Below are 23,402 nucleotides of genomic sequence, written 5' to 3'. Positions count from 1 at the left end.
ATGGTTATACCACATTTTATTTATCAGTTGATGGTCATTTGGAGCAGTTTGTTCTGCACTCTCACTTTTGCTCTTGGTCTTCACAGAGAAGGGACTTTTAGAAGAGCACTTGAGTGCCATTACAACTAAACTAAAAGTCCTGATTTAAATGTTTCCTATGTGTATGTTATCTGATCTATATTATTACCTAAACCAAAATATGAAGAATCAATCAAATCACCTTTATTTAAAAATAGCAATACTCCTCAACTCTTTTAACATATTCAGTTATACTATTGAACTCTTTGATGATCCTTGTGACTCTTGATTTCTAATTAACATTTGAACTTTTTCTTATAATAAATACAGGTACATTGATGAAACTGGGAAATACACATAGGCAAAATTAAAAAATTACCTGTAATCTCAACACTCAAAGACAATTAACTTTAACATGTTTTTAAGAACAAATTTATTTGTAAAAATAATACATAAGTTCAGAAAAATGCAGAAAGTACAAATTGGAAAATAAACTTTGCCATTCAGAAATAACTATTTTAATATTAAGTTAAAAATATTCCAGGCAACTCGACTTCTACGTCTATATACAGAGAGAAGGACAGATAAACGAACAGATAGAAAAATACATATAGAGCTGGGGTTGTGGCTCAGTGGTAGAGTGCTTACCTAGCATGCATGAGGCACTGGGTTCGATCCCTGGCACCATATAAAAATAAACAAATAAAATAATGGTATTGTGTCCATCTACAACTAAAAACAAATTTGAAAAAGAAAAATATATATAAATGAAATTATATGCTACGTGAATTTTTTTTTTTTTCAAACAAGGTCTCCTTATGTTATCCTTACGTTACTCATGCTGGCCTAGATTTCCTAGGCTAAGCAGCCTTTCTGCCTCAGTTTCTCCAGTCTGCTGGGACTATAGGCGTGCACCACTGTGTGTGGCTTTACCTGATGATTAACAGAGGTAATATTTTACTAATGGTGAACTGGGTGTATTCTGTTGTTTCCCTCCTTTTCTCCAAACTCTAGGGACTTAATGTATTCATAAATGTGTTAAAAAACAAAATGAATTCTCAGAGATTGTGAGAAAGTTCTGACTAAAATCAGCTGAGACTGAATTGAAGGGGTAATGCAGTCTAGTGTACATCTGTGAATCCAACAAATCCAACATATATTGCTGCCACAAGAAGTAGGAGCTGGGCATGGTGGTATATATTCCTGTAATCCCAGTGATTCTGGAAGTTGAGATAGGAGGATTGCAAGTTTGAGAGGAGCCTCATGAATTTAGTGAGGCTCTTTATCAAAATAAAAATAAAAGGGCTGGGGGTGTGGCTTATTGGGTTTAAACCCTTTCACACACACACACAAAAAAAAAAAAAAAAAAAAAGGAAGGAAGAAAAAGGAGTGGGAGCTCCATTCTCATATTGCAGGTTGGAAGCTGGAAGCAAGAAGATGACTTGAAATGGAAGCTGGAACAGTACAATGAAGTAGCACCCCAGCCAATTCTTCCTGAACCCCATCCTGGCCTCCCTTCTGTAAGTCATGCTACTGTAACCACTATCTCCAGATAGGAGTAGTGTCTCAGAGAGAGAGTATTGTCTTTAAGTGGCTGGCAACATAAGGGAGAAATGTGAAACCTGTAAATGTGGGACACTGGCTGTGGAGGCATCTTTTCTTGTATCATACTTTATCCACCTTTCAGTGTCACTGAAAACTACATGGAAAGTAAGTTCCCACAAACAAATAAATCATCACCGCCCTTAACTACACTTTTAACTCCAAGATTATCTCCCCACATCAAGAGAGTTTCAATCTAATAGGAATCTCAGTGGAAAAAGCAGACTCATGGTGAAGAATATTCATACACATGTTCAGCTCCTTGAAGTAGAGTTAAAACAACAACAGTAACTAAAAAGCAAAACAGACGAACTTCACTTAAGAAACAAAGCTAATAGAATTAGAACAAACCTCTAGAAAATGCATAGATAATATTGTTCAGGAGGTGCTCTGGTATTGCATCCATGAAGCAAAACAGGCATTATGGAAAGGAATCAGTAAGATGTGGTGGCACGTGCACATAATCCCTGCTATGGGGAGACTGAGGCAGGAGGATCACAAATTTGAGGCCAGATTGGGCAATGTTGTAAGATCCTGTTTCAAAACAAAATAAAACAAAAACTGGAGATGCAGCTCTGAGATAGAATGCTCCTGAGTTTAATTCCCAGTTCTGAAAAAAGAAAAGAAAAGAAAAACCCAAATTGGAGATCCTGAAAATGAAAAACAGTTTTGAAATAAGTCACTGAATGGGCAGAATGAATTACAGAGTAGATAAATTGAAGAATGAATTAATGAACTGGATGACTGTAGAGAGAAATTTTCCCAGAATGCAATAAGAAAGGGAAATAGATGGAAATATAAAAGAGGATTTAGACAACATGATAGATGTACATGTGCTAATTCCAGTCAAATGGGAGTGCCAAGAGACATTGGAGAAACTTGGGAAGATCCTGTCTCAAACAAATACAACAACAACAACAACAAACCAGGCACTTAGAGATGTAGCTCAGTGGTAAAAATCACTAACAGGGTTCAATCTCCAGGATCTTTTTTAAAAAAGAGAGAGAGGGTAAGAGCAAGCCATTGGAGGGGAAGATATGGCAAAGATACTTTATGCTGCAATTCTAATCCCTCTTTCTTGCTGGCCAGTCTTTCTCCCACTTATAGAGGCCGAAAATGTCCACACATTGCTTTTCCAGTTTTTCCAGCTGGGTCGAGGAAGTGTGACTCAGGTCTGATCAATGGGATCTGACAGAAATTCTGCTAGGAGACTTACATGAAAGTAAGTATTTCCTCATAATACAAAGAGATGCACAAGGAGAAATTACTTTCCTTTGTTTGAATCTTGTGTGAACAATGTGGAGCTCCGAGGGTCATCTTGCACCCAAATGGAGATGAAAGCCCTGCTGAGAGTGTCAGAATGGGACAGATGACCTTGGTCATTGTACATTTAAATATTAATCCAAAGTATGTTTTAGATGTGGTAGATAACCTTGTTTGATTGTTACATGTCTATTAATTTTGTTTGTCTTGCTTTTCATAGAAATAATGTTGATGTAATCAAATTTGTGTTTTGTATGTGCTTTTGAAGTTTTTTCCTGTTTCCAAATCACAAAGTTCATCTGACATTTTTATGCAGTTAATTCTATAAGTTTCATTTCATAGTCCTTTAATTTATTTGAAGTTCATCTGGACAGATGATGATAGATGGTGATCTAGTTTTATTTTTCTTCATTTAGTGAACCGGTTTTTCCAACTTCACCTAATAAATGCTCTCTTCTTTGACCATGGGGTCTGTGATGCTTCCTCTATTAGTCCATTTTATGTTGCTAAAGACACAGCAGATTGGGTAAAGTTTTAACTGATGGAAGTTTATTTTGGCTCATGGTTCTGGAAAGTCCAAGGTTGAGGGGTCACATCTGGTGATGGGCCTTATTGCTGGCAAAGTCCCACAGAGTCCCAGGAGAATCACATGTCTGTCCTCTGATTGCTGCCTCTCCACAGTATTCAATGTGGCTTCCACCCTAAACATGTCATTGGATTAAGTTTCCACCCTTCTGTACCTCACAATAGGAATTAAACTCCAACGTGAGTTTTGAAAGGAACAAATGGTATTCAAACCATAGCTAGTGCTTATTTATTTATATCAAGTTCCCATATATCAGTGATTCCTTCTGAGAATTCTCTACTTTGTTCTATTGGTCTATGACCTTGTAATATGTCTTAATATTTGACCCCCCTTTTGTTGTTATTGTTTTTTAAAAACTTGAATTTTATTGGAATTTACAGACTGGAAAACAAGTACTGAACAGAATGAATAAGAAAAAAGCCCATACATGGGCTGGGGATGTGGCTCAAGTGGTAGCACGCTCGCCTAGCAGGCGTGAGGCACTGGGTTCTATTCTCAGCACCACCTAAAAATAAAAAAAAAATAAAGTTATTGTGTCCACCTGAAACTAAAAAAATAAATATTAAAAAAATCCCAAAGTCATGTAAAAGTGACGTTTTCAGAGCATTAAACAACAACAACAACAACAACAACTTGGACTGTGATTGTAGCTCAGTGATAGAGCACTTGCATAGCATGTGTGTGAGGCACTGGGTTCGATCCTCAGTACCACATTAAAAAAAAATAAAGGTATAAAAATATAATAATAATATTAAAAAATCTTAACTGGAGAAAAAGCAGATTACTGAGAACAACAACAAAAAAGAATCTTACTGGCATCTGACATTTCATCAGCAACATCAGATACAAGAAGGCAATGGAGCATGTGGAAGATATAGAACTTTATGAGCTTTTTCATTTTGTTTTTCTAGAAAACTTCATGAGATACCTTTAACTCAAGCCTGATAGCAGCAGCTGCAGGGAGACAAGAAAATTTAAATGCTCTCTTTGCCCAGAAGCTTTACAAAGTATCTATACCTTGGGTGGGAAACCAAAAGAAATGTATAAATACAATAATCAAGCTCTAACCGCACCCCCACCACCACTTTTTTTTTCTAGTACTGATGATGGAACCTGGGGGCACTCTACCACTGAGTACTCTACCATTTCTTATTTTGAAACAAGGTCTTGCTAAATTACTGAGGATCTTGCTAAGGTTTCCAGGCTGGCCTTGCCTTGTGATTCTCTTGCCTCAGCCTACTGAGTCACTGGGATTATAGGCTTGTGCTGTGTCTGGCAATTGAATCCATTTATAATCTAAATGAATAGCAGTAGGAATATATTATGGACCAATATTTCTTATCATTAATAGTTTCAGTTTTATGAAATTCTTTAAAATATGCTTTCTGAGGGACTTTGACTGTGGCTTAGTGGTAGAGTGCTTGCCTCACATGCATGAGGAACTGGGTTTGATTTTCAGCACCACATATAAATAAATAAATAAAGTACATTAATAGCTAAAATAATATATATAAATAAATAATATATATATATATATTTTTTCTGAGATTTGGAATTAACTCAAGTATTGGGGTGAAGTGAGGTGATGGGTTTTTTATTTATTTTTTATTTTTTTGATACTGGGTATTGAACCTAGGGGCACTCTACTATTGAGCTATATTCCCAGCCCCCACTTTTTAAAAAATTTATTAGTTATTGATGGACCTTTTTTATTTGTTTATACATGGTGCTGAGAATTGAACCTAGTGCCTCACACATGCTAGGCAAGTGCTATACCACTGAGCCACAACTCTAGCCCCTATCCAGCCCTTTTTTATCTATCTATTTTGAGACAGGTCTCACTAAATGGCTTAGGCTGGGTTGAACTTGCTATCCTCCTGCCTCAGCCTCCCAAATTGTTGGGATTGCAGGCATGTGTCATCCCACTAGGGGTAAAGGAATTTTATTCCATGTGATAAAAAAGAGGATTTTTGTTTATTTTTTTGTACTAAGGATTGAACCCAGGAGTGTTCTACCATTGAGCTACGTCCCCAGGACTTTTTATTTTTTTATTTTGAAACAGAGTATTGCTAAATTGCTTAGGGCCTCACTAAATTGCTGAGGCTGGCTTTGAACTTGGTGACCCTCCTGTCTCAGCCTCCCAAATTGCTGGGATTATAAGCATGCACACTGCACTGGGCAAAAAAAGAGGGGGGTTTAACAAAATAATTTGATGCTCCAGGAGATATCTTCAAAGAGCACAAAAGGAGGATGATAACTTAAGATAGGAAACAAAACATGTCAAATTTAACTTGAGACCTTTCACTCTGCTTGATCATTGTGTTGTGAATTTAGCTCATTGGGTTGTGGTTGTTTTGTATTTTCCGTTTCCCATTAGCATAAGAGATTAACAAGTTGCACTACATCTCTTGTATAAACAAAATATTTTTAGGTGAACAAAATTGCTTCCTTCAGGGCTGGGGATATAGCTCAGTTGGTAGAATACTTGTCTCACATGTGCAAGGTGCTGGGTTCAATCCCAGCACCACACACACACAAAAAAAAAAAGCTTCCTTAAAAAAAAAAAAAAAAAAAAAAAAAAATATATATATATATATATATATATATATATATATATATAGATATAGATATAGATATAGTAGTTGTAGATGGACAGAATGCCTTTATTTATTTTCATGTGGTGCTAAGGATCAAACCCTCATACATGCTAGGCAAGCGCTCTGCCACTGAGCTATTGCTCAATGTTTTGTTGTTGTTGTTGTTCTGGAGATCAAACTCAAAGGTGCTTTATCACTTAGCCACCACATCCCCAATCCTTTTTTTTTTTTTTTTTAATTTTTAATTTTGAAGCTAGGTCTTGCTAGGTTGCTTAGGGACTTGCTAAGTTGCTGAGTCTGGCTTTGAACTTGGGATTCTCTTGCCTCAGCCTCCCAAATTACTGGGGTTACAGGTGTGCACCACCTCATCTGGTCATATTTCTCTTTTTAAAGGCAGAGTTATACTTTGCAATTTCATTAACAATATCTTCAAAGTGCTGAAAGGACAAAAAAGTGTTACAACTGGGCATTCTTTTGCAGCCACACAACCACTCAAATTCGTTGACAAAATATTCATAATTAAAAGCACTGAAGAAATGTAGAAAATTTGTCACCCACAGACTCACTCTGATATAATGAAGTTTAGTGTTTTTTTAAATATTTATTCTTAAGTTTTAGGTGGATACCACATCTTTATTTTACATTTATGTGGTGCTGAGGATCAAACCTAGTGCCTTATGCATGCTAAGCAAGCACTCTACCACTGAGCCACAACCCCAGGCCCCATGTTGTTTTTTAATTAGAATGACTGAGGACTGAAGCTCAGGTTCAATTTTATCCAGGAATAAAACATCTGTCTCACCTTATCTTATTCTAGGTACACTCCAACCAATGTATATGCAAAGAGCACACCAGGGGATATGTCATTTATGAGGGTTTGTTTTGCTAGAAGATGTAGTCTACAAAAAAAAAAAAAAAAAGAAGAAGAAGAAGAAAGAAAGAAAGTAGGGGAAACAATGAGGTATAAAAAGAAATAGCGAGAAAATTTTGTCTAAATATTAACTGGATTTAAAAGTATCTGTGAGGGCTGGGGATGTGGCTCAAGCGGTAGCGCGCTCGCCTGGCATGTGTGCGGCCCGGGTTCGATCCTCAGCACCACAAACAAACAAAGATGTTGTGTCCGACAAGAACTGAAAAATAAATATTAAAAAATTCTCTTTGGGGCTGGGGATGTGGCTCAAGTGGTAGCGCGCTTGCCTGGCATGCATGTGGCCCGGGTTTGATTCTCAGCACCACGTACAAACAAAGATGTTGTGTCCGCCGATAACTAAAAAATAAATATTAAAAATATTCTCTCTACTCTCTATCTCTCTCTCTCCTCTCTCACTCTCTCTTAAAAAAAATTCTCTTTGAAAAAAAAATAAAAGTATCTGTGAACTAAAATTCTAGTCGTATCAACATGATTGTTATGTTGGGGTATGGAGGCACTTAGAAAAAGTAAAAGTATGCTAAGGATCATGAGATACTGTCTTGTTGAAGGGGATGATGTAGACACTGATTAATTCTAGGTACCATTAGAAACAAAAGTTCAGTTATGTTTGAAAAATTTAATGGAACTACTAGAAGGCTAAAAGTTGAATAGAAAAAAATGAGTAAAGAAATTTAATATTAATCCAGTGGATGGCAGGAAAGTGGAAATTTGGGGGTTAAAAGGAGAAAATACATAGAAAACAAAATTGTCAAGAATATTTTATAAATTATAATATTTTATAATTATAAATATTTTATAAACTTTCTATTTTGTAAATAGAAAGGTGTTAAATACACTAATTTTTTTTTAAAGTCACTGCTTGGATTAGGGGACAGGGGTGTATCTCACTGGTACAGTGCATATCCAGTGTGTGCAAGGCCCTGGGTTCATTCTCAGCACCAACAAAAACTAAACCCAAATACATGAACACCAAAATCAAGTATATGATGTTGATAAGAGACATAGAAACCAACATGGAAAACCTAAATATTAAGAAATAAGAGCTGGGCATGATGGTGCATGCCTGAATTCCAATAACTCTGGAGTCTTAGGCAGGAGGATTTCAAGTTCAAGGCCAGCCTCAGCAACTTAGCAAGGCCTATAAACAGTGAGAACCTATTTCAAAAAATAAAAAGGGCTGGGGATGTGGCTCAGTCAGTGGTAAAGCATCCCTGGGTTTAATCCCGAGTAACAACAACAGCAAAAAAAAAAAAAAAAAAAAAAAAAAAAAAAATGCAATGGTGGAATACAAGTAGTTAATAGAAATGAGCTAAATTTATATGAAGTATACTCAAAATGTATTAAGAAAAAAGCAGGATGCAAAACACAGTTTACTATGTTTGCCATGATACTATTATAAAAATGATTCTCATGCAATACTATATTTATGTAGATAGATGATAAATACATATTCATCATCTATCTACATAAATATTTAAAACTGAATGAAAGAGTTTTTGCTCTTCATGGGAGGGATGGTGTTTTAAAGGGGACATATGCTATATTTTAAAACAATGACTCAAGCCGGATGTGGTGGCATGTATCTGTGATCCCAGTGACTCAGAAGGTTGTGGCAGGAGGATTGCAAGTTCAAAACCAGCTTCATCAACTTAGTAAGACCCATCTTAAAATTAAAAAAATAAGAAGGACTGCTGGGTACAGTGGCACACACCTGTAATCCCAGCGGCTCGGGAGGCTGAGATAAGAGAATTGCGAGTTCACAGCCACAGTAAAAGTGAGGCACTAAACAACTCAGTGAGACCATGTCTCTAAATAAAATACAAAATAGGGCTACGGATGTGGCTCAGTGGTTGAGTGCCCCTGAGTTCAATCCCAAGTACACCTACGCAAAAAAAAAAAAAAAAAAGAAGGACTAGAGATGTAGATCAGTGGTAAAGCACCCCTGGGTTCCATCCCTAGTTAAAAAAAATAAATAAATAAAATCAAATTAGACACATTCACAGTTTATAAGTTATTAATTCTGGGTGGTGGGTATGTAGGTGTTTGCTTTATAATTTTTATTACTTATTTCTACTTAATCTTTTTTTCTCAGAATTTAACCAAAAAAAAAAAAAAAAAAAAAGGAAATTAAAGTAAAATTGAAGAAATGTTTGAACTTCAGTATTTTTTCATCTAAAAGCTATTATTTTCTGGGCTATTTGTTCAGAGTTAAGGAAAAGGATATGATAAACAATACCATTCTTGAAATCATTATATATTGTAGCTACATTTTATTTTTGAAAACTTTTGCTTAACATCCTTTTTAAAAATATTTTTCATTGTATTTGGACACAATACCTTTTTTTTTAATTTTTATTTTTATGTGGTGCTAGATGAGCCTTCTATTGCTGAGCCAAAACCCAACCCCCTTGTTCAACATCTTACTATGGGTAGATGAATTGAAAATAACACTGATAAACTTCCTGTCTTCTCTCCTTAATTCATTGGTTTTGGTTGTTAAAACTCAACAAATAATATTATATTCTGTTTAGTTTTAATTCTGTATTTAAAGGGAACCACTGCTCACCACCAGGAGTACTTTTATTTTATTGAACTCTTGATCCATCTCTAAATTAGATTTCATCAAGTTTTTTTTCCCTAAGAGCTTTTTGTCCTATATTTCCTTGAACTTCTTGACCAGATATAATGTTCTTGAGCCACATTTTCTTTCTGAAATTTGCAGCAATATTTCTTCTGGTGTTGAACCTTTAGAGATGTCTGAAACAAGCCAATTCCAATGCCACTTCACCCTTCACAAGCAAGTTGATTGACCTGTCTAGTTGTTCAAGGAATTCTTTCTTTAACTTTCATGTTGAATAATATGTCTAACATTGCGTGTTAGTTTTTGTTTGTTTGTTTGTTTTTTCGTATTAGGGATTGAACAAACCCAGGGGCACTTAACCACTATTACATCCTCAGGCTTTCTTAATTTTCATTTTGAAACAGTGTCTTGCTAAGTTGCTGAGGTTGATCTTCCTGCCTCAACTTCCCCAGCTTCTGAGATTATAGATGTGCACCATCATGGTGTTTTTGTTTTTTCCTAGAACATGGTGTGCTTTTTCCATCTGCAACTTATTTCTTCATTTATTTAAGTGAAATTTTCAGGGCTGGGGATGTAGCTTAGTGGTCAAGCACTTGCCTGGCATGCATAAGGCCACAAGTTCAAATCCTAGCACTGCAAAGAAAAGAAAAAATAATAATGAAAAAGGGCTGGGGTTGTGACTCAGTGGTAGAGCGCTTGCCTAGCATGTGTGAGGCACTGGATTCAATTCTCAGCACCACATAAACAAATTAAATAAACAAAAATAGGGGGCTGGAGTTGTAGCTTAGTGGTAGATTGCTTGCTTAGCTTGTGTGATGCACTGGGTTTGATTCTTAGCACCGAATATAAATAAATAAAATAAAGGTCTATTAATACCTAAAAAAAAATTAAAAAAGAAAAAAGAAAAATGTGGGACATATATAAAAATAAATAAACAAAAATAAAGGTATTGGGTCCATCTACAACTAAAAAGTATATTTTAAAAAATGGTGAGAAAAGAAAATTTCAAAAATTGCACCTTTGAATAGTTTTCCTGCTGTATTTGTCAGATTCTTTGCTTCAGTTATTTTTTAAATTGCTGCCCTTGTTCTTCATGGATACTATCTTTTTTTCTAATTACTTTACTTTTCTCTGCTTTTTACCATGATCATCTTTTACCTTTTTTTCATCTTCCCCCTTCCTACTCCTCCTCTTTTCTCTTCATCTTCTTCCTCCTCCTCAACTCTACCTCCTCCTTTTTTCCTTTCTTTTTGTTTTTTTATTTTTTATTTTGGTGCTGGGGATTGAATCCAAGGACACTTTACCAGCTACTCCCCAGCCCTATTTTGTATTTTGTTTGGAGTCAGGGTCTCACTGAGTTGCTTAGAGCCTTACTTTTGCTGAGGCTGGCCTTGAACTTTCAGTCCTACCTCAGCCTCTAATTTGCTGGGATTAATGGGCATACACCACTGCACCCAGATTTTAACCTTTCTATAATATGTTATTTCTATGATATGATATTTAATGATGCTTTCTTGATCCTCCATTTCTTAACTCTGCATTCTTGCTTTCATCTCAAGTTTTCTTATCATAATATAATTGAGCCTTTTTAAAACATAGAATTTCACTCTCCTATTAGATTGTTGTAATAAAAAAAAAAAAAATTCTCACAAGATGTGGTGGCACCTGCCTATAATCCCAGCAACTCAGGAGGCTGAGGCAGGAGAATCTCAAGTTCAAAGCCAGCCTCAGCAATTTAGGGAGGCACTTAGTAACTCAGGGAGACCCTGTCTCTGAATAAAATGTAAAAATAAAGCTGGAGGTGTAGCTTAGTGGTTAAGCACTCCTGGGCTCAATTCCCAGTACCCAAATCAAACCAAACTAAAACCACTTTTGGGATTCCTTTCATTTTGGGGGGTTGGTTATTCAGGTTTGAAAAATGGCTTTATTTTTCCTCATGTGTGACTAGTAGTTTAGCTGTGTGTCAAATTCTAAGCTAAAAACAACATTTTAGTTTTTATTATATTTTATTTTTTATTTATTATTTTTTGGTACTGGGGATTGAACCCAAGGGTCCTCTACCACTGAACTACATCTCCGGCCCTTTTTAAATTTTTTATTTTGAGACAGGTCTCACTAAGTTCCATATCTGTATTTTTTTTAAAAAGAGAGAGAGAGAGAGAGAGAGAGAGAGAGAGAGAGAATTTTTTAATATTTATTTTATTTATTTTTTTTAGTTTTTGGTGCACACAACATCTTTATTTTATTTTTATGTGGTGCTGAAGTTTGAACCCAGTGCCCCGTGCATGCCAGGTGAGAGTGCTACCACTTGAGCCACATCCCCAGCCCAATATCTGTATTTTTTAAATTAGAGCTTTAAACATAATAGTGCAGTTCACCCTGACAAACTCACACATGCATGGAAATTGATTTCAGTTCATGAATCAGTTCAGTTCCCCCTTTTCCCTCCTGTTTTTCCTCCCTTCTCCCTTTCTCCTGCTTCTACTAGACTTCCTTTCACTTATCTATTGATTTGTATTTGATTGGTTCTTTATGTTATCCTATCATTTCCTCCTGTTTCTTGATTTTAGTCTAGCTTCTGCATATGAGAGAAAACATTTGATCTTTGAGTTTCTGAGTATGGCTTTTAAAATTTAGCATAAGATTCTCCATTTCCATCCATTTGTTGTCAAATGCCATAGTTTCATTTTTTTAAATTTTTTTTAATATTTATTTTTTAGTTATTGGCAGACACAACATCTTTGTTTGTATGTGGTGCTGAGGATCAAACCCGGGCCGCACGCATGCCAGGCAAGCGCGATACCGCTTGAGCCACATCCCCAGCCCGTAGTTTCATTTTTTTTTTTTTATGGCTGAGTAGAACTCTATTTGGTGTGTGTGTGTGTGTGTGTGTATCGCAATTTCTTAATTCATTCATCTTTTTTTTTTTTTTTGTACTGCTGATTGTACTCTGAGGCACTTGATCCCTGAGCCACATCTCCAGCCCTAGTTTGTATTTTGTTTAGAGTCAGGGTCTCATTGAGTTGCTTAGTGCTTTGTCTTTGCTGAGGCTGGCTTTGAACTTGCAATCTTCCTGCCTCAGCCTCCTGACCCACAGGATTACAGGTATGTGCCACTGTGCCTGGCTCCATTCATCTATTGATGGGCATCTGAATACCAGTGATTGAACCCAAGAGTGCTTAACCACTGACACACATCCGCATCCCTTTATTTTTATTTTTAATTTTGAGACAGGGTCTCACTAGGTTGTTTATAGTCTCACTAAGTTGCTGAGGTTGGCTTTGAACCTGTGATCATACTGCCTCAGTCTCCTAAGCCACTAGGATTACAGGTGTATGCCTCCATGCCCAGCTGTGTTTCTTCTTTTGAGAAGTTTCTATTCAGTTCTTTCATCCATTTATTTGTTGGGGTATTCTTTATGTGTGTGCTAAGTTTTTTGAGCATTTTGTATATTCTGGATATTAATCCCTTATCAGTTGAGTAGCTGGCCAAGATTTTTTCCCATTCTGTAGGATCTATCTTCATGCTTTTAATCATTTCCTTTGCTGTGCAGGGGCTTTTTAGGTTGATGGCATTCCACTTATTGAATCTTGGTTTTATTTCTTTTGCTTTTGGGGTCTTATTAAGGAAGTCAGTGCCAGCACCAATGTGATGGAATATTTCTACCAGTTGTAAAGTTTCTGGTGTAATTCCTAAGTCTTGGATCCATTTCAATTTGAGTTTTGTGCATGGTGAGAGATTGGGGTGTAGTTTCATTTTTCTACATGTAGCTGTCTAGTTTTCCCAGCACCATTTGTTGAAAAGACTGTCTCTTCTCCAAAATATATTTTTTTGGCTCCTTTGTCAAATAACATATGGCTGCCAGGCACGGTGGTGCATGCCTGTAATCCCAGTGGCTCGGGAGACTGAAACAGGAGGGATGGTGAGTTCAAAGCCAACCTCAGCAAAAAGCAAGGTGTTAAGCAATTCACTGAGACCTTGTCTCTAAATAAAACACAAATTAGGGCTGGGGATGTGGCTCAATGGTAGAGTGCCCCCTGAGTTCAATCCCCAGTAGCAAAATAAATAAATAAAAATAAAAATAAAAATAAAATAAAATCAGGTGGCTATGGGGATATGGATTTGTTTCTGTGTTTTCTATTCTGTTTCATTGATCTTCATGCCAACACCATGCTGTTTTTGTTACTACAGCTCTGTAGTATAATTTCAGATAAGGTATTGTGATATTTCCTGCTTCACATTTCTTGCTTAGGATTGTCTTGGCTATTCTGGGTCTCTTATTTTCCAAATGAATAAAAGAATTCTTTTCTTCTAATTCCGTGAAGAATGTCATTGGTATTTTGAGGGGAATTGCATTGAATCTGTATGTTGCTTTTGTTGTGTGGCCATTTTGACAATATTGATTCTGCCTATCTAAAAACGGGATACCCTTCCATGTTCTAAGGCCTTTAATTTCTTTCTTCAGTATTCCATAATTTCATTGTAGACCTCTTTATCTCTTTGATTAGATTAATTCTCAAGTGGTTTTTTTGAGGTTATTGTGAATGGGATGGTTTTCCTGATTTTTTCCTTGGCTGAATAACTATTCAAGTAGGAAAGCTATTGTTATGAGGGTTGATCTTGTATCCTGCTGCTTTGCTAAACTCATTTATAAGCTCTAAAAGGCTTCTGGTGGAGTTTTTTTTTTTTTTTTTTTTTTGAGACTTCTAGATATAGTATCATCAGCAAACAGTTTGACTTCTTTTTCTATTTGTATCCCATTGATGTCCTTGTCTGATTACTCTGGCTAATGTTTTGAGAACTATATTGAATAGGAGTGGTGTGAGTGGACAGACTTGTCTTGTTCCTGATTTTAGAGGAAATGATTTTAGTTTTTCTCCATTTAGTATAATGTTGGCTTTGGGGTTGTCATTAATGGCCTTCACAGTGTTGGGTAAGTTTCTTTGATCCCTTGCTTCTCCAGCATTTTTAACATGAATAGGTGTTGGATTTTATCGTAGGCTTTTTCTGCATCTTTTGAGATGATCATGTGATTTTTGTCCTTAATTCTGTTTAAGTGGTGAGTTACATTTATTGATTTGTATATGTTGAACCAACCTTGCATCCCTGGAATGAACCCCACTTGATCATGGTGTATTATCTTTTGATGTGGTTTTGAATGAGGCTTTCTAATATTTATTAATGATTTTTGTATTTATGTTCATTAGGAATGCTGGTCTGTAGTTTTCTTTCCTTGATGTGTCTTTGTCTGGTTTTGATATCAGGGTTAATATACTGGCTTCATAACATGTATTTGGGAGTGTTCCTGTCTTTCAATTTCATGGAATAATTTGAGAAAGACTGATGTTCTTCTGTAAAGGTCTGGTAAAATTCAACTGAGAATCCATCAAGTCTTGGGCTTTTTGTTTTTGGAAGACTTTTAAATGCTATTTCAATTTCATTACTTATTTTTGCCATCTTTTTACCTTCAGCCTGTGGATGTCTTTGCCTGGAAGATGAGTCTCTTGTAAACAGCATATAGTTGGATCTTGTTTTTTGATCCATTCTCCTAATCTGTGTCTTTTAATTGGTGAGTTGATACCATTAACATTCAGCCTTAGTATGGATTTACGTTTGTGCCATTTTTTTTTTTTTTTAATATTTATTTATTTATTTTTATTTTTAGTTCTCGGCAGACACAACAACATCTTTGTTGGTATGTGGTGCTGAGGATCGAACCCGGGTCGCACGCATGCCAGGCGAGCGCGTTACCGCTTGAGCCACATCCCCAGCCCCCATTTTGTTTTTTTGTGTATATTTTACCCATGTCTTGAATCTTATTTAGCAGATTATTCTTCTATTGAACTTCCTCTGGGAGCTTTGGGAATTGTTTTTCAGTTCCTCTTTGTGTAGTTTATCTTTGAGCATTCTTTATGGGGCTGGCTTGCTGCTCATGAATTGTTTTAATTTTTTTCTTGTTGTGGGAAATTTTTATGTCCCCCTTGAATTTGAAATGGAGCTTTGCTGGGTATAATGACCTTGGCTGGCAGTTGTTTTCTTTTACTGCTTGGAATATCTCACTTTAGCCCTCCTTGAGTTTAGGATCTGAGCTGAGAAATCAGAAGTGAGCCTTATTGGTTTGCCTCTAAATGTGACCTTGTGACTTTTAATATTCTTCCCTTATTTTCTGCCGCAGCCTGGCTGGCTGGGCAAAATATCCGGGGGGTGACGAATAACTTGTGTACGTTGATGCAGCAGGAATAGGAGCCGTTTATTGTAGAATAAGCCGTTTATTGTAGAATAAGAGCGGTATTTATACATTTTGCACAGCTTATCTTAATTAGCATAAACTAGATACAGCAGTCAACCAATCAGGAATCTCCACACTTAATGGCTCCCTTTTGTTACTTTACAAACCACTCCCTCTGGCATTTTGCCAGGCGCCATCCAGACTTGTTTACAGACTCTAACAAGTTTGTAATTTGTGTCTTTCATTTTTAGGGGTTTTCTGCTTGGTTTCTCTTCACTATTTCTATTTCTTTATTAAAGTGGTCTTTCATCTTCTGTAATTGCTCTCTTAATTCCTGGTTCACTGAACATTTTTTTAATATTTATTTTTTAGTTTTAGGTGGACACAATATCTTTATTTTTTTTTTTTTATGTGGTGCTGAGGATCGAATCCAGTGCTTCACGCATGCCAGGCGAGCACACTACCACTTGAGCCACATCCTGAGCCCACTGAATATTTTAATAATCAGTTTTTATAATCTTCCTCTGAACTTCTGTCCACCTTCTTACCAGTGGGATCCTTTGTTGGGGGATTGTGGATTTGGGGGGGAGATTTTTTTTTTTGCCTGTTTCCTCATGTTTTCTGAGATTTTGGACTTGCCCATCAGTTGAAGCAGATTCTCTGACCTCTTTTTTTTTTTTTTTTTACATGTGTCCTTTTGTGTGTAATTATCTTACTATTTCTGGGACTTCTCTCTGGTTTTGGTGTATGAGTAGATGTCACAGGGTGTGGCATGATTTCCCTCTCTGATTGTTCCTCCTTAGGTCCTTATTGTTAATATGGGGCTTTGTCTCCTCAATTCTTTAGTGGAGTAATGTCAGGGGATGTTTATTTCAGCAGCAGAGTCTCTAACCTGTGAACTTTTAGTGTCCTTCAAGGTTCCCAGAACCTCACAGAATGGGTCAAAATAAATAAGTAGCCCATACCTATATTCTTAAATATGAATGGACAGCCAGGAATTCCTAGACATTTGGGGAAAACTGCATAACAGACAGAGGAGATCCAATATAAACAAACAAAAAATTCTACCTTGGAGAAAATGAGATAATTCAGAGAATGGAAAGAAACTATTTTTAAATTTCAAATAGTATCCTCTGAAAGTTCATGCATGCTACACATATACGTCAAGTGTGGATACTTATACTATGTATAGGTAATCTGTTTCTTCAGTAAGTTCATGTGTTTCTTCAAGTTGGCTCAGGTTTTTTTCTTTAGAGGTGGCATGTGTCAACATAGGAACAAATGCAAGGAACGGACTTGGAAGAAGTCTTTTGAAATTTCAAAATGAGAGAGGTTGCTATCCTTGGTGCCAGCTCTCAACACTAGAAGTCCTAGATCTCGCCAGGCTGATCATCCTGTTTGTAATTCTTTTTAATCTTTGCATACCTGATGTGCAAAAATTAAGATTCTTTTATTATTAAGAAAGAATGAAAAAAATCGCCAGGTATGGTGGTGCATATTTTTTTAATATTTATTTTTTAGTTTTAAGTAACCCAGCTACTCAGAAGGCTAAGGCCAAAGGATTGCAAGTTTGAGGTCGGCCTGGGAAATTTCAAAAGACTTCACCTTCCCAGTCTGTTCCTAGCAAGACCCTTTCTCAAAATTAAATAATAATTTAAAAAAGCACTGGGAATGTAGCTCAGTGGTAGAATACTTGCTTATCATGTGCAAGGCTCTGGGTTCAACCCCAAGTATAGGGGGAAAAAAAGAAAGAAGGAATGAATGCAAATAAATGAATAAAGCATTTTTCTTTTTTAGTCAGAGTTTCACTAAGTTTCCTAAGGTCTCACTAAGTTGCTGAGGTTGTCTTGAAAGTTGTGATCCTCCTGCATTAGTGTGTTCTACCATGCCTGATGGACTAAGCATTTTTCAAAAAAACTAAAAAATGAGCAACAGAATAAAAAAAAAAAGAAAGAAAAGAAAAAGGAGTAAAGGTCAAAGCAGAAATTAATGAATAACAAGCCTAGAGAACAACTGAATTAATGAATAAATCCAAGAGCTACTCTATAAATAACATTGAAATAGACAAATCTCTATTAAGACTAAAAACAGGGGTTGGCGTTGTGGCTCAGTGGTAGGGCGCTCACCTAGCACGTGCGAGGTACTGGGTTCGATCCTCAGCACCACATAAATGTAAATAAACAAAACGAAGGTATTGTGTCCAACTACAACTAAAAAAACCAAAAATATTTTTAAAAAGACTAAAAATAAAGTAGCAAATATATTGCATTGGAAAAGAGAAAGATAGATGGGGTCAGATTTTTTTGGTGTTTCAAAAACTTAAAGAGAATTTTATCCTAATAATTCTCAGAATCATAACGAAACAGATATTTTAAGAAATTATGCATTTGTACACATTACCAAAATTTACTTGAGAAATAGAAATGACAAAATTAGGTAAGAAAGTAAAAACTAGTTCAAAAACTACCCCTTCCCTCAATCTGTGCTAGTTCTATACAGTTTTATGGGAAAGCTCAGTCCCTGCAACCTTTTGGAAGCAGATGAGCTTTAAATAAGTAATAAGATCACAAACTGGGGCTTCGTGTGTGGCTCAGTGGTGGAGCACTTGCTTAGCATGTGTGAGGCAACGAGTTTGATCCTCAGCACCACATATAAATAAATAAATAAATGAATGAATGTATGAATGTAGTAAAAAATCGAAAAAGATCACAGGCTATGTTAAATGCTAGGAAGGAAATAGAGTGATGTAATGGTTATTAGAATGAAGGCATAAGAGATGATTCATAATGGAGGTGGCATAGAAGGCCTCTTGGAAATAACCTTTGACCTAAAACCTAAGGGGAATATGAAGGCTTTGAGGTGGGGAAGCACTTGGCATATTTAAAAGGGAGGAAGAGGGAGAGAGCAAGAAAGAGAAAAGGAAACAGCTGGGCAGAGTATGGAGTAAAATTTGGAGAAGTAGTAGGTAGGGGCCTGATATAATTCTTTGTGGACCACAGGAAGGACGGATGCTAGCCAAATTTTTACAAGTCCTAGAACTTTAGACATATGGAAAGAAGGTATGAAGAATCTCAGATTTTAGAATGGCAAGACAACTAACTGCAAGAGAATGGGTGGGAGCTTTTAGTGATCCTGAGAATGTCACATTCCTGAGAATAATAATGTTTATAGTCTACTTAAGTTTAGGGACATTGCTTACCTCTAATGTAGGCGATGATAGGTAACTAGTAGTTTGTCATCCCTGTGATGTAGATCACTTCTCAGTATTATGTAATAAAGATACTTCATAGAAAAAAATAACATTTATTCACCTGTCCCCATATTACAACAATCTTGTGAGCTAGATTTTATCATTCTTGTATTCTAGATGAGAAAATCAAAGATCAGAGAAATTAAGAAACCTGTTAAAGTCACCAAGCTGCAAAGTGGCTGGAATTTGAAAGTAAATATTGATTCTAAAGTCTATGGTCTTTTCATTTCATTTTCTGATTGATGATACAATTTGAAAGATTAAGAAAAGGTATAGAGATCATTCTGTTGGACTTGATGTGGAAAAGGGGGATAATCAAGGGTGACAAATGGAATAAACCAGTCCTATATGTCTCTTACAACTCCTGGGAGATCACTTTGTAGCTCCAAACAGAAGGAGCAGCAGGGCGTGGTTGCTCATGCCTGTAATCCCAGCAACTAGCGAGGCTGAGGCAGGAGGGTCAGAAGTTCAAGGCCAGCCTCAACAATTTAGGGAAATCCTCAGCAACTTAATGGTTGGGGATGTGTCTCAGTGAATAAGCACCTCTGGTTTCAATCCCTGGTAACAAACAAACAGACAAACAGAAGGAACAGTAGGAGCTCATATATATAGCATCCTTCAATCATAGTCTTTAAATGATGTAAGAGGAAATAGTGTGGAACCAGTGATCCTGAGGAACATATTCAGGAAAAACTAAGAGGTAATAATTAGTTATGATGATAATGGTTGGAGGAGAGAGAGGAATCAATTTAGGAACTGTGATTGTTAATGTGATATGTCAACTTGACTGGGACAAGAGATGTCCATATACTTGACTGAGATCAGGGATGCCCATACACATGGTAAAATGTTATGGGTGTGTCTGTGAGGGAGTTTCCAGAAAATATTAATATTTGAATGGGTAGATGGAGTAAAGAAGATAGCTCTCACCAGTGTGAGTGGGCATCATCTAATCCATTGAAAGACAGAATAGAAGAAAAAGAGGAAGAGTACATTCAGTCTGCTTGAGCTGGTATATTCATTTTACACTCAGATTGGGATTTACACGATTATCCCTCTGATTCTCAGACCTTCAGACTCAGTCATTGGCTTTCTTGGTTTTCTAGTTTGCAGATTATGGGACTTCTTACCCTCCATAATCATCCCCGGTCATTTTAAATTTTTTATTTTGAGATGAGGTTTCTCTAAATGGCTTAGGGTCTTGTTAAATTACTGAGGCTGTTTTTGAGCTTACGATCTCCCTGCTGGGATTACAGGCATGTGCCACACAACCATTTTAAATTTCCTTTCCTTTCCTACCTATCTATCTATCTTGTCTATCATTGACCTAATCTGTCTTCTATTGGTTTTGTTTCTCTGGAGAACCCTAACTGACATAGGAACCTAGGAAGTTGAGCAGATAATGGTACCATAATAAATACTGCTAAGGTCTGAATGTCTGAGTCACCTTCCATATTTTGAAGACCTAATCACCACTGTGATGGTGCGAGGAGGTGGGACCTTTGGGAAGTGCTAGGATCTTTTGGACAGACCCCTCATGAATGGGATTAATGCCCTTATAGGAGAATCCCAGAGAGCTGCTCTCCCTTTCCATATCATGAGGACACAAGCAGAAAGTACAACTATGAATCTGATCTTGGATTTCCCAATCTCCAACTGCACTTCTAGCCTCTAATTACTGGGTCTCCTTATTTTGGCAAATGGCTCTATTGAGTAGGTTCCGTCAAAAAGATCGTGGATGCCAGGTGTGGTGTTGCACACCTGTAATCCCAGTGACTCAGGAGGTTGAGGCAGGAGGATCACAAGTTCGAGACTAGCCTCAGCAATGTAGTGAGGCCCTAAGCAATTTATCAAGATCCTGTCTGAAAAGAAAAAACAAAAAGTGTTGGAGATATGGTTAAGCACACCCTGGGTTCAATCCCTGGGACAAAAAAAGATCTTGGATAATCTGCCTTTTCAGTATCCACTTTGCCCCTAAGAGTCTTGCCATGTCAAACACAGGGGAGGCTGCCCTACCCCATTGCTGCCCTTTCTCTTCATCTTATTGTAGAGTGTGCCAGCCAGACTCCTTAATTCAGAATTCTTTAGGTCAGAATGAGTAACCATCTTCACAAATATATATGAAGGCCCCAAACTGGAGAGATGTGTCTAGCTGACTTCTTTGGGGAGGTAACACCAGGGGTGTTCTAACACTGAGCTACATCGCCAACTTTTTTTTTTTTTTTTTTGGTACTGGGGAGTAGACCCAGGAGCACTTAACCAGCCATATCCCCCCTTCCCCACCTTTTTTTGGTGGTAGTACTGGTGATTGAACCGAGGACCTATGCATGCTAGGCAAGCACTCTACCAAATGAGTTATATCCATAGCTCTCCAGCCCATTTTTTGTATTTTATTTAGACAGGGTCTCTCACCTAGTTGTTTAGGGCCTTGCTAAGTTGCTGAAGCTGGCTTTGAACTCATTTTCCTCCTGCCTCAGCCTCCCGAGCCATTGTCCAACACTTTTTATTTTTTGAGGCAAGATCTTGCTAAATTGCCCAGGCTGGCCTTGAACTTGCTATCCTCCTGCCTCAGCCTCCTGAGTAGCCAAGATTACAGGCATGTGCTACCATGCCAATTTATAACTTGTTCCTTTTAGAATGACACCTTTTGGCCTGTTCTCAGTTTTGTAGCCAATTAACATTCTGGGAAATTAGGGATGTAACTCAGTGGTACTGTGCTTGTCTAGCATCCTAATTTCTGGGTTGAATTCTCAGCACCATACAAAACAACAACAACAACAAAATAGGGAGGAATACCTTTCTTGAACAAAGACTCAGTTTTACACTGACACTCTAGAATCTCAGAGTTGGGAGAAATTTAGAAACAATTTAATAGAACTACTAAACAAAGTCAGGAAAGCCTGATTGCAACTTTATGAGATGTTATCTGATTTTCATTTGAACACACCAGGAATTAGGAATATATTCCCTGTCAGTTCTCAGTGCTGTCAATTACTATCTGAGCTTTATCAAATCTCTTAAATCTCCTGTTTTCTCATCTACTAAAGAAGAGTAGATAATACCTTCTTCAAGAGCATTGTTGGGAGGATAAAAGGCAGTGTATACATTGCATAGTTCAGTCACAGAGGAGTGCCATGTTGATTCCATTTACAGGTCCTTTTATGGGTCAGGAAATTCCACTTCTGGATTGCCATCACCCAGAGAAAGCCCCTTTTTGAACTGCTTTTTTTACAGTTTTGGCAGCTTCTTTATGTTTTACTCTCAGTTGTCAACAGAATGTCTCCCCCCCCCCCATTTGACATCCTCACAGATACCCAATTTTAGCTGAAGGAACTGGAGAAACACAATGAATTTTTTAAATTGAGGAGCTGGGGTGAGATTTATGTGTGAATCATAATAACTATTTAATGAGACAAGGTTCATTTTATAGCGAGCAGCTCTGTCCCGAGATTGAATGGGCTGCTTGGGAAAGACAGTGTTCTGTAACACTGGTGGATTTAAACACAGGCTGGCTCGGATTCTGTAGGATTCAAGTCAGGACTAAGCGCACGCCGGCAAGTGATAAGACACTTGAAATGCATTTGAATGGTGCTATTCCTAGCAAGCAATGTTAGAAGGTCATTTGTCGCCCTGAACGCATGGTTAAACGTGAAGCTACAAAGCAAGCCAGCTTTCTTTGAATACTTAGCTAGGTGTTGAAAAACTCCTCTCGGAGGAATCTCAGAGTGGAGTGGACTTTGGGGGTGGAGTGGACTAACCTTGAGCATTGCCCCTTTCCTCGAGGGAGGGCCACCAGGCGGTGCTGCGGGGCTGGCAACCCACCCCCAAGCGCCTCCGCTCTCCCGGTCACCAGTCGCCCACCGCCGGGCAGAAAAACTACAACTCCCGGGGTGCCCTGCGAAGGGAGGCGGGAGACCCTGGGGGAGGGACGCGAGGGCGGGCCTTCCGGGTGTGTGTTTCCGGCGTCGGCGGCCGCGGCCGGGGACGGTGTGAGAGCGGTAAGATGGCGGCGGCAGCGGTGGTAGAGTTCCAGAGAGCCCAGTCTCTACTCAGCACCGACCGGGAGGCCTCCATCGACATCCTCCACTCCATCGGTAAAGGTTGCCGCGTCGTCCCCGCGGCCCCGCTGGCCCAGCGCGACCTGTGTCGGTCGGCGGCAGCGGAGAGGGGCCGGGCTAGCCGGCTCTGGTGCTGCTGACTCACTGTGTGTGTGAGGGGGGCCGGGCCGGGGGCACAGGCCGCTCGGGGTCCCCGAGAGCCCCCGGGGTCCCAGTCCGATGGGAAGCCCCGAGGCAGCCCGAGCGTCCACTTGCTGGCTGCTGACTCACGGTGGGCTCAGTGTGGA

The 23,402-nt window shown here is 37.9% G+C and overlaps 1 protein-coding gene across 3 annotated transcripts in view; it reads left to right on the top strand.

The window, feature by feature from the left end:
- Positions 1-23,402, top strand: part of Psmd11 (proteasome 26S subunit, non-ATPase 11) — a 96,209-nt gene that overhangs the window by 35,682 nt on the left and 37,125 nt on the right. The window contains exons 4-5 of one of the 3 annotated variants that reach the window (XM_076871785.1): positions 1,434-1,538; positions 2,710-2,842. In XM_076871785.1, the coding sequence (XP_076727900.1) occupies position 2,842 (1 nt within the window). In that variant the 5' untranslated portion in view covers positions 1,434-1,538; positions 2,710-2,841. Of the gene's footprint in view, positions 1-1,400; positions 1,539-2,709; positions 2,843-23,027; positions 23,152-23,402 lie in introns of those variants that run through there. The other 2 variants (XM_076871786.1, XM_076871784.1) reach the window with 2 other exon arrangements.

The sequence above is a fragment of the Callospermophilus lateralis genome, chromosome 11, assembly GCF_048772815.1.
Source record: "Callospermophilus lateralis isolate mCalLat2 chromosome 11, mCalLat2.hap1, whole genome shotgun sequence".
Lineage (NCBI taxonomy): Eukaryota > Metazoa > Chordata > Mammalia > Rodentia > Sciuridae > Callospermophilus > Callospermophilus lateralis.
Note: the sequence above shows the minus strand (reverse complement) of the source record. Positions and strands in the feature narration are given on the sequence as shown.